The 12,372-nt window shown below is 42.0% G+C and overlaps 1 protein-coding gene across 3 annotated transcripts in view; it reads right to left on the bottom strand.

Moving 5' to 3' along the window:
- CTCF (CCCTC-binding factor) overlaps window positions 1–12,372 on the bottom strand; it is a 56,334-nt gene that overhangs the window by 14,522 nt on the left and 29,440 nt on the right. For all 3 annotated transcript variants that reach the window (XM_066242500.1, XM_066242498.1, XM_066242499.1), the window contains 5 exons: window positions 10,088–10,877; window positions 9,625–9,795; window positions 6,274–6,407; window positions 864–984; window positions 122–271 (listed from right to left, as the gene is read on the bottom strand). In XM_066242500.1, coding sequence (XP_066098597.1) covers window positions 122–271; window positions 864–984; window positions 6,274–6,407; window positions 9,625–9,795; window positions 10,088–10,868 — 1,357 coding nt within the window. In that variant the 5' untranslated portion in view covers window positions 10,869–10,877. The remainder of the gene's footprint in view (window positions 1–121; window positions 272–863; window positions 985–6,273; window positions 6,408–9,624; window positions 9,796–10,087; window positions 10,878–12,372) is intronic.

Genomic DNA, 12,372 nt, shown 5'->3' with positions numbered 1-12,372 from the left:
GCCTTTATTAAGTGGCAGGCCATTCACACACACAAACTTATATAAGTCAGAAAAAGTTTTTCTTAAGATCTTCATATTTTCAGAAATCCTTCAAAGTATTTTTTGTCACTAATTTACTTACCCAAATCACTTTTTCGGGCTATGACAGTGTCACAGTGGGGACAGTGAAATTTGGCCACATTTTCTGTGTGCTTCTGTAAAATGTGCATCTTCATGGTACCACTTTGGGTAAATCGAGCATGACAAATATAACATTCATAAGGTTTTTCCCCTTAAAAGCAAATACAGAGTGAATAAATCAGATGAAATGACTAAATACTGTCATTTAATTGGACGGTAATTCAGATGGCAGTAATTCATAAGGCAAAGCCACAGAGAATCGACAGGTCTTACTGAGAAAGGCCAAAGCTCAGGCCCACTGACTGGCTCATACCTATATTCAGAGATGGCAAACAAGTCCTAAACTGCTGCTGCCACTTTTGCTCTGCCCAGCTCTGCCACTGAGTCGTATATATTAGAAAGAGAACTAGTTCCTACAGCAATGCTTACCTTTGGGGGAGAGCGATGGGAAGAATGGTGGACCTATATAGGTAGGTTTTTCTTTTAAGAAAGGAGTTCTTAGAAAAACTGAGCGAGCTGGGTTAGGTAGTCTACCCAGACTTCAACAGTAAAAACTTTCCATTCTCTAATGTTTATTCAGAGCAATGAAATCAGAAGATATGCCAGAGAAGCACTCATCAGTTATATACTTTCATGCCAGCTTCGATTCCGGTAAGCAACATGGGCATGTGGTGGTTCACAGAGTGCCATGGGACCCACTGAAAAGCAGTTCATTGATACATCAAGGAGGGCAGAAGTCCTACCTGAATGGGTTCTCATATGCCTTTTCAGCTTGTACGTGTCCCTGCTGGCATAACTGCACAAGCTGCACTGGAACGGACGTTCTCCAGTATGAGAACGAATGTGACGTTTTAATTTGCTGACCTGAAACACAAAGCAACCAAACCCCTTAGACTTCAATTAGCACAGACTGTACTGTGAGTGCTGTGGATTAGGCACAAAAGCTTAGCTTTTGGGCACTGAGATTCAGAATAAAGAAAGTCTAAAAGAGAGTATTTCTTCCTCATTTGTAATCTTTGCTTCTCAAATTCACATCATAACCTAAGGGAAGAGGGTAAACGTTCAAGGCCATAAACCTGAGTCAAGAACTGGTCATTAATAACTGTGAAAGCTGGATGATAGGAACATGGGGGTGTATTATACAGGTACTATTCTATCTACTTTTATGTTTGAATTTTTCCGTAATAGTTTAAAAATAATACATGCTTATTTACAGATCAATTTTCTTCCAAATTTTGAATCTAAATGAATAAGCATATGTTTTTTTTTATTTTTTAAATTTTTGTATTTTTCTGAAGTTGGAAAGGGGAGTCAGTCAGACAGACTCCCGCATGCGCCCGACCGGGATCCACCCGAAACGCCCACCAGGCTGCGATGCTTTGCCCATCTGGGGCATTGCTCTGTTGCAACCAGAGCCATCCCCAGTGCCTGGGCCAACTCTGCTCCAATGGAGCCTCAGCTGCGGGAGGGGAAGAGAGAGACAGAGAGGAAGGAGAGGGGGAGGGGTGGAGAAGCAGATGGGCGCTTCTCCTGTGTGCCCTGGCCGGGAATCGAACCTGGGACTCCTGCAAGCCAGGCCGATGCTCTACCACTGAGCCAACAGGCCAGGGCCAAGCATATGTTTTTTAAAAAAGATTTTATCTATTGAATTTACAGAGGGGGTGGGGAGTGAGAAGTATCAACTTATAGTTGCTTGCCTATGTGCCCTGACTGTGCAAACCCAGGGTTTCGAACCAGCAGCCCCTGCCTCTTTCCCATCATCAGCACTTCCCAGGTGGGCCAGGCTTCAGGGGCCTCTCATTTAACCTTCCTCACTACTGACTATACTTTCCATCTTCTATGAGTACCTTTCCAACAAAACAGTGACTTTCAAACTTGATACTACAAAGTGTTTTGAACACTCACTAATGTATGACTTGAAAAATTGAAAAAGTATTTCAATTTTAACAATAAAAAATCCTTACACTCCTAAGTGCTACATAGCACATTTTCACACACTAAGTAGTTCAACAATGGTTCCAACTGCATTACTGAATAATTCTCTTTCCAGGATGTGCCTAATTATTACACATTAAATTTGTATATGCATAATACTATTCTGTCCCAACAAGTTATTTGTTTATTTCTGCTCCAATATCAAACTATTTTAATTTACTACATGGATTTACAATATTCAATAGCACAACCCCCTCATTCTTTTTTCATATTTTTCTTAATTATTCATATTTACTATTCCGGTTGAAATTTAGAATCAAGTTGTGTTGTTTGCCTTTTAAAAAAATTGTTTTCTTCACATATAAGATGCTTTCTATTGTTCTGTTCACCTCTAAATCTTATTTTTTTTTTACAGGGACAGAGAGAGAGTCAGAGAGAGGGATAGATAGAGACAGGAACGGAGAGAGAGAGAAGCATCAATCATCAGTTTTTCGTTGCGACACCTTAGTTGTTCATTGATTGCTTCATCATATGTGCCTTGACCGCGGGCCTTCAGCAGACCAAATAACCCCTTGCTAGAGCCAGCGACCTTGGGTCCAAGCTGGAGAGCTTTTGCTCAAACCAGATCACGCTCAAGCTGGCGACCTCGGGGTCTCGAACCTGGGTCTTCCGCATCCCAGTCCCATGCTCTATCCACTGCGCCACTGCCTGGTCAGGCCTTTTTTTGTTTTTTTTTTAAGTGAGAAAAGGGGAGATAGTGAGATAGATTCCCACATGTGCCCCAACGGGGATCCACCGAGCAACCCTGTCTTGGGTCGATGCTTGAATCAACCGAGCTATCTTTAGTGCCTGAGGCTTATGTGCCAACCAAAGAGCTATCCTCAGCACCAGGGTTGATGCTCTAACTAATCAAGCCACAGGCTGTAGGAGGGGAGGAGGGAGACAGGGGAAAGGGAGGGGGACAGAAGCAGATGGTCACTTCTCCTGTGTGCCTTAACTGAGAATTGAACCTGGAGCGTCCATACACAGGGCCAATGCTCTATCTACTGAGCCAACTGGCCAGAGACAGTTCTTTTTCTTTTTTTAATTTATTTTTTTTTATTTATTGATTTTTTTTTAGATAGAGGAGAGAGAGAGAGAGAGAGAGAGAGAGAGAGAGAGAAGGGGGAGGAGCAGGAAGCATCAACTCCCATATGTGCCTTGACCAGGCAAGCCCAAGGTTTCGAACCGGCGACCTCAGTGTTCCAGGTCGACGCTTTATCCCACTGCGCCACCACAGGTCAGGCCTCTTTTTTTAATTTATTAATTTTAGAAAGAGAAGAAGGGAGGGTAGGCAGGAGGGAGGGCAAAGGAAGGGGGGAAAAAAGAAACATTGATCTGTTCCTGTATGTGCCCTGACAGGGGATCGAACCTACAACCTTAGCATTTTAGGACGATGCTCTAACCAACTAAACTACCTGGCCAGGGCCATATATATTTTTTTAAATCTCTCAATGTCGTACACACCAATATATTCCTTTGTTGAACTACCCTTGCATTTTAGATACACTCCATTTAATAATCAGTTATTTAAAAAATATATTACTAATTTTGATTTTTAAAATAATTTTACTTAAAATTTTAAAAAAAATTGTTTTAAATTTACATTTATTTACTGAGTTTAGAGAGAGGAAGAGGGAGAGAGAAAGAGAGATAGAAACATCAATCTGTTTTTGTATGTGTCCTGACTGGGGATTTAACTGGCAACCTCTGTATATCCAGATGATGCTCTAACCAACTGAACTATTTGGCCAGGGCAAATTTTTATTGATTTTAGAGAGAGAAAGTGGAAGGGGGAGAGAGAGGGAGCCTGACCTGTGGTGGTACAGCAGATAAAGTGTTGACCTGGAACGCTGAGGTCGCAGGTTCGAAACCCCGGGCTTGCCCGATCAAGGCATATACCGAGAAGCAACTACTACGAGTTGATACTTCTGCTTTTATCCCCCTTTCTCTCTCTCCCTCTCCTCTCTCTAAAATCAATAACAAAAAATTTAAAATGTTATGAAACCTCAATAATAAAAGAGTCAGAGGAAAACACTGATTTGTTGCTCTACCCATTCATGCATTCATTGATTCATTGTTTTATTTTTTTTCTTTTCTTTTTTTTGTATTTTTCTGAAGTTGGAAAGGGGGAGGCAGTCAGACAGACTCCCGGCATGTGCCCGACTGGGATCCACCCGGCATGCCCACCAGGGGGCGATGCTCTGTTGTAACCAGAATCATTCTAGTGCCTGAGGCAGAGGCCATGGAACCATCCTCAGCGCCCGGGCCATCTTTGCTCTAATGGAGCCTTGGCTGCGGGAGGGGAAGAGAGAGACAGAGAGGAAGGAGAAGGGAAGCGGGTTGAGAAGCAGATGGGCGCTTCTCCTGTGTGCCCTGGCCGGGAATTAAACCTAGACTCCTGCATGCCAGGCCAACGCTCTACCACTGAGCCAACCAGCCAGGGTCCATTCATTGTTGTTTTTTTTTTTTAATTTTATTTATTCATTTTAGAGAGGAGAGGGAAAGAGAAAGAGAGAGAGAGAGAGAAAGAGAGGAGAGACAGAGAGAAGGGGGGAGGAGCTGGAAGCATCAACTCCCATATGTGCCTTGACCAGGCAAGCCCAGGGTTTTGAACCGGCGACCTCAGCATTTCCAGGTCGACGCTTTATCCACTGCGCCACCACAGGTCAGGCCATTCATTGTTTTTTTAAAAAGCTTTTATTTGGCCCTGGCTGGTGGTTCAGTGGATAGAGCATTGGCCTGACATATGAACATCCCAGGCTCAATTCCCAGTCAAGGCATATAGGAAAAGCAACTATCTGCTTGTTCCTGCCTCCCTCTTCCCTTCTTTCTCTATTCCCCTCCCACAGCCAGTGGCTCGATTTGATTCTTTCAAGCACAGCCCTGGGCTCTGAGGACAGCTCCCCTGAAGCAGAGTGTATCAGCCTCAGGAGCTAAAAATAGTTTCCAATGGTTCTTGAGCACTGGCCCAAGATGGAGTTGCTGGGTTGATCCGGCTTGCAATGCATGTAGAAGTCTGCCTCACTATCTCTCCTCCTCTCACCTTAAAAAAAAGATTTTATTGATTTTTTTTGGGGGGGGGATAAAGATTGGGGGAGGAGCAGGAAGCATCAACTTGTAGTAGTTGCTTCTTGTATGTGCCTTGACCCAGCATGTCGGGGTTTTGAAGTAGCGACCTCAATACGCCATTCACGCTTTATCCACTGCTCCACCACAGGTCAGGCGGTTAATTCTTCTTTTAATTTTTATTTTATGCTTTTTGCACATGAGAGAAAAAGGGAAGGGGGACAGAGACAGGAAGGGTGAGCGATGAGAAGTATCAACTCACAGTTGCTGCACTTTAGCTGTTCACTGATTGCTTCTCATACGTGCCTTGACAGGGAAAAGGGTGTGTGTGTGGCTCCAGCCAAGCCAGTGACCTGGGGCTTTAAGCCAGCAACCTTTGGGCTCAAGCCAGTGACCATGGGATCATGCTGATGATCTCACACTCAAGCTGGTGACCTTAGGGTTTCAAATCTGGGACCTCAGCATCCTAGATCAATATTCTATACACTGTGCCATTACTGGTCAGGTCATTGGTTAATTCTTGTTTGTGCCTTGATTGGGAATCAAATCCACAACCTTGGCATATATATATATGTATTTTTAGATTTTATTTATTCATTTTGAGAGAGAGAGAAAGAAAGAGAGAGAGAGATAGAGAGAGAAGGGAGCAGCAGGAAGCATCATCTCCATATGTCCAGCGTGTCAAACTGACGACCTCAGGGTTCTAAGTCAATGCTTTATCCACTGTGCCACCACAGGTGAGGCCACCATGGCATATTAGGGCAATGTTTTAATCAACTAAGTTACCTGGCTAGGGCTAGAATTTTTGCTTTTCTGTGAGAATAAGACAGTTACCTTTTTTGGTAGTATCCTTAGTTTTGATAACAGGTAGTCTCAAATAATAAAGGTAATAACTCTTTCATTTTTAAATGCTCTGGGTATAGTTATTTATTTCTGTGAAGTGTGATAGAAATTACCTGTAATGACACTTGGAACTAGTGCTCTTTTTTAATGGGTTAATAATCTAATAAGATTTTCTATCACATCTTAAATCAGTTTGGGCAGTTGACATCTTTATACTGGAATTATGATCTTCTTAAGACAGGAATCAACAAAAAGCTCAACACTCACTTCTACACTGGCGTAATCGCACATGGAACACTTAAATGGCTTCTCATGGGTGTGTTTGTAACGACGATGTCGCACTAATTCTCCACTAGTCACGAAGGCCATGTCACAGTCTGGGCACTTGTGAGGACGGGTACCTAAGAGAAAGGAGGGTTTATCAGGAAGACAAGATCAAGAGCATAGTCAATTGCTGCATTAGAATGGACCCTGGTTATGTCATCAACTCTGCATTAGTTCGCGACTATCTCCAAGATATGAGAGAGACTGACTGACTTGACAACACTAATGTCAGGATATTAGAAACATGTGCTAAACATTTAGTTTCTCTTAATTACCCGTTTGAGCCTGCCTTTGAATACAAAATTATTTTTTATCCTTATTTTGTAAATATTCTGTCACTACAAATTAAAGTTAATAGAAACACCACTCTGTTTCAACCCTAGCTAAAGATTATAAAGAACATCCTTTAAACCTCAAAGTTGTATCCAGTACAGGTCACAGAATAATTAATTGACTTGAGATCTTTTTGCATATCAAATCTTCCTGTATTATAATTATACACATAGAGTCATCGGGATGTCTATATTCTGATATTTTCTTTTTAAAGAAATACAAATATAAGTTTGTTTTCTATATAAATGTTTTGATAAAGAATTCTAAAGAATTTATCAAAGACTTTATAAAGTAGTACAATATTACCTTATTTAAAGAGATCACTTTCAACATTTTCCAACATCCATGTCTAAAATTCTATAATCTAGCGTGCGGAGGACCCAGGTTCGATTCCCGGCCAGGGCACACAGGAGAAGCGCCCATTTGCTTCTCCACCCCTCCGCCGTGCTTTCCTCTCTGTCTCTCTCTTCCCCTCCCGCAGCCAAGGCTCCTCTGGAGCAAGGATGGCCCGGGCGCTGGGCATGGCTCTGTGGCCTCTGCCTCAGGCGCTAGAGTGGCTCTGGTCGCAACATGGCGATGCCCAGGTCGCAACATGGCGATGCCCAGGATGGGCAGAGCATCGCCCCCTGGTGGGCAGAGCGTCGCCCCTGGTGGGTGTGCCGGGTGGATCCCGGTCGGGTGCATGCGGGAGTCTGTCTGACTGTCTCTCCCTGTTTCCAGCTTCAGAAAAATGAAAAAAAAATAATAATAAAATAAAATTCTATAATCTGAAAGAATCTTACTGTTTTCAATATGTTCCATATTACTTCAGTGAAATTTTTTTCTTTCTAGCCACTTTGTATTCTGAATACTACACTGGAAACATCGTGCCCAGGTAATAATGACAATAAGGAGATAAAAGCTGGCAGAAGAACAGAGAGCTCTTTTTATAGACTATTATTCAGAAGCCAGAGGTCAACTTTATATTGTGGGCTGCAGGTAAAGGGGTGATATAGATAGCAAGGTAATCCAAACACCAACACCAACAACAAAGGAAGGCTACCTCTGAGAATGGCATTAGGAAGAGTTACAATGTAATGAATGAAGGAAACCATCTACAGAAATGATTCCCCCAGAGCCTGAAGGAACCAGGGAGAGGGAAGTATGACTGGAGTATAAGCATAACTAAGAAATTCCAAGGAATTTACATTTGCTCAATTTGTTCCTTTAGTACCATTGCAGAAGTAGGAATGAAGGATAGAGTCCTTGTCTATGAATAACGTAGTCTGGTGAAAGAAGCGTACTCTGCTGTGGGACAGAGATTTTCATTGGGTTGCACCACATGACCATGAATGTCCCTCTGCTCAAGATCCATGCTTACCAAGTCACGCTTCAGTTGCAACAGCATCTTTTTTCTCAAAGAATTTTTTTTTTATATATATATTTATTTACAGAGACAAAGAGAGTCAGAGAGAGGGATAGACAAAGACAGACACAGGAATGGAGAGATGAGAAGCATCAATCATTAGTTTTTCGTTGCACATTGCGACACCTTAGTTGTTCATTGATTGCTTTCTCATATGTGCCTTGACTGCGGGCCCTTGCTTGAGCCAGCGACCTTGGGTCCAAGCTTGTGAGCTTTTATTCAAACCAGATGAGCCCACGCTCAAGCTGGCGACCTCAAGGTCTCGAACCTAGATCCTCGGCATCCCGTCTGACGCTCTAACCACTGCGCCACTGCCTGGTCAGGCAACAGCATCTTGAAATAGGTACGAGTGCCCCCTAGAATGCAATATAACTACATCTAGAAAATTAAAAGGTATATTCCTCACCATAAACTGATGTCCTGATGTAATCCGACCCTTTGAGGGTTTGGTTAGTATGAATTAGTCCTGCCAAATCAGCTCTGAGTAACTGGACAGACTGAATTTCTTACTTTCAAAGCTGAAGATCAGACCATGACACAGTGTCCACACCAAGGCACTACTACATTTTGGGAAGTCCTATCATGGGGCCAGCTGTTTTTTATCTAGTCATATGCTGCTTTTATAGCATCTTCAAACTATGGAATCAAACATATCAAGTGTCTGGGTAGAAACTAGGAAGATGAAAGACGAAGTGATTAAGTTCCATTAGCAAAAAATATACAAATACACAGCATACTGCTAATATGTCAACACCCACTTAATCATGTTCAATGGACAACCAACACATCCAATCAAAAACAAGAGTCACCATATAAAATAAGGTGGAGAATCTGGATAGAGGAAAGCTATTCTGCAGAAAGAACTGGATGAAAGAAGTTTCATTATTAGCACTTAAGAGCCAAGTGCCAACACTGAAAGTGCAGAGCCCAGAAGAGAGCCTAAAGAGAGCTCCAGTGCAAGATCCCTCCACTTTAGTAACCCCAAGGACTGACCACAGCCAAGGTGAAGCTAGTATTAGAATACTGAAATATGTATGGAGTATGAATAAACAATTATTTGAATTGCCAGAATAATGCCTTAAACCTTCTATTCTGAGATTGTGAATTACCTATCTTCCTTCAGGTAAAATAACCAGAAACCATGGTTTTTACAAAGGTAGAATTTCACCTCTATTTCTCATGTTTCTCAGCATTGTACCTGGCAATTTTTGCCCAGAAATGTTTGGTGTCATTTTTTGTTATTGTTAAAACCTTAAACACAATGGTGATGTCTTCAGGAAACACGACACGTTCACTACCATAGATAATCTTTTTCTGGATCACTACCCTTATATAATTTGAATTATTTTCCACTGAGTTTTCTTTACATTTGCTTATAGCTAAGTCCAGCTGCTAACAAAAAACTGTATTATAAAAAGAGTGCCATAAGAATGAACAAAAATCTTTTCTTTAACTTCTCCCTGGAACAAGCTGAGATGATACTTAACACCAAAGTTGTACCCTTTGCTATGTTCTAGTTCCCAACACTCCCCCCCCCCAACATTCTTATCCAGTACCTGTGTGTGTGTTAAGGTGATTCCTCAGGAGGGTGACTGTCCTGAATGCCCTGCCACAAAGATGGCACTTATGTGGTCTCTCATCAGTGTGACTTTTCATGTGACGATCCAAATTTGAACGCCGTGGACACGTGTAACTGCAAAGCTCACACTGGAATGTCTTTTTCACACCTATATGCAAAATAAAACACTTACTTATAGGGTTAAAAAGTGTTGATTAATCCCAATCTTAAATTTCTACAAATATCATAATTATCTCATGCCACTAATACATTTACTTCATTCTCTTCAGGATTTAAAAAGTAGTCAATCTGGGAAAATTTTCAGACTGGCCAAAAAGACTAGCACTCACATCATAATCTTAAAAAAATTTTTTTAATGTAAAATAACCCAGATATGCACTGTATTATGTACTTTATTCCAAATCAGTTTTATGAAAGTGTACTACATAAAATCATTTTACCTTTCTTTTTAATTTTTGTTGGTTTTGGAGGCTTCATGTTACCAACTACTTTCTCTGCATTAACCTCTGACAGCAGACCCTCCTGTTGCTCTTCCTCAAAGTCGTAGACAGACACATCCACATCCTTGCCCTCCTCTGTGTAACGGAGTTTGCTCTTTTTGGTTTTCTTTGCTTTTTTGGCTGGTGGCTGATAGTCTGGGTCTTTTTGCCAACTAGGATCTTCCTGAGGTGGAAGTTCCCCTTGCTCTAACGTCTCCACCTCTCCATTGGCCCCCACTTTCACCACTTGAAACCCTTCAGGCAAAGGTAAGGTGTGACATATCATGGGTTCACTTTCTGCAAGGCCCTCCTTAGACACTTCATTCTCATAAGCCCCCTGGAGTTCATCTACCGAAGTGGTAGCAACAGGTACAGTCACGGGAACGGGTACTTCAACAAGCTGAAGCTCTCCTATGTTTATGGGCTGTTCCTCCATATTTACAACTTGCAAAGTTATGATCTGGGTATCGTCCACAGCAGCTTCTGCTTCTGGAGCAACTGTACCCTCCATTACTTCAGTCTTCATCTGAAGAAGGGTAGGATCCAGCTGTTCCATCATTACCATCTGTACACTGTTATTGACATCCTGGACCACCTCACCCCCATCAGTCTGGTTCTGGGGTAGGTGACAAGCGTCCTCTTCTTGACCCCCTTCCCGGCGTCTCTGGTAAGTCTTTCTCTCCTTTCCTTTAATAAAAGTTTCAGACTCCTCCACAATGGCTTCAACCGCCTCACCTTCCATCTCCCCTTCCTTTATTAAGGGAGAACACAGATTGTTATTTAAAATAAATAATTTTAAAACAAAAAAAGACCCCTGAGGAATGAATTAAGCATCAATGGTTGTTAATATTACAAAAGACACACATATTATACGCCTCCTGATGGAAGAACAAAACATTACCTATGAAGAAGTATTCTTATCAAACAAAACAAAAAAATCCGAAACGAAGACAGTCTCTAAATCCAACTACCAATTAATAGGAAATTGGTGACAGAAGACGTTCAGTTACACTACAGGGATGAAATCAGTGAAATCCACACTGAAGTAAACTCTGCAGGATCAACCACTCAGTTTCTTTTGTAAATAAACCACAAGAAAAACGAGAAAGATAGAGGGAGAACCTACAGATCAGTGGTTTTTAATCTGGGGTGACTTTGCCTCCAGTGGACATTTAGCAAGGCCGAGAACCATTATTTTTTAAGATTTTTTATTTCTTCATTTTAGAAAGAGGGAGGGAGAGAGAGACAGAGAGAGAGAGTGAGAGAGAAAGAGCAGAAAGCATCAACTCCTATATGTGCCTTGAACAGGCAAGCCCGGAGTCTTGAACTGCTGGTAACCTCAGCAATTCAGGTCAATGCTTTATCCACTGCGCCACCACAAGTTAGATCCCAGGAGCCATTTTTGTCGTCATTACTGGGGTGGGTGTGCTACTAGCATCCAGAGGGCAGAGGTCAGAGATATTACTAAACATCTTGCTGTATGAACAGGTCAGTCCCCCACAACAAAGAATTATTAGGATCCAAATGTCAATAGTGCTGAGGAAACCCTGATAAAACAAAGGGGCTTATTAACAAATGCAGCAATCAGCCTGACCTGTGATGGTGCAGTGGATAAAGTGTCGACCTGGAACACTAAGGTCGCCGGTTCAAAACCTTGTCTGGTCAAGGCACATATGGGAGTTGATGCTTCCTGCTCCCCCCCCCCCCTGTCACTCTCCTCTCTAAAAAGTGAATAAAAAAATTAAAACAAACAACCCCTCCACAAATGCAGCAATCAATCACAGCATAGAAATCTTCCTTAGATCCTGATTCAAACCAACAAATGGTTCAAAAAAAATACAAGACAAATTCAAATCTGGTTATTTTACATTAAAGAATTAACAAAACCAGCTCATATCTTATATATTTCCTGTAACTATTTGAAAAACTGGCAGAGAGTCTTGCTTTTTTTTTTTTGATAGAGACAGAGAGTCAGAGAGAGGGACAGATAGGGACAGACAGACAGGAAGGGAGAGAGTCGAGAAGCATCAATTATTTGTTGCAGCATCTTAGTTGTTCATTGATTGCTTTCTCACATGTGCCTTAACTGGGGGGCTACAGCAGAGCGAATGACCCTTTGCTCAAGTTAGCGACCTTGGGCTCAAGGCAGCAATCTTTAGCTTCAAGTAAGAGGTATGATCCCAAGCATGTCTATGATCCCATGTTCAAGCCAGCCACCCTGCCCTCAAGCTGGTGAGCCTGCACTC

This window comes from Saccopteryx bilineata, chromosome 9 (genome assembly GCF_036850765.1).
Source record: "Saccopteryx bilineata isolate mSacBil1 chromosome 9, mSacBil1_pri_phased_curated, whole genome shotgun sequence".
Classification (NCBI taxonomy): domain Eukaryota; kingdom Metazoa; phylum Chordata; class Mammalia; order Chiroptera; family Emballonuridae; genus Saccopteryx; species Saccopteryx bilineata.
Note: the sequence above shows the minus strand (reverse complement) of the source record. Positions and strands in the feature narration are given on the sequence as shown.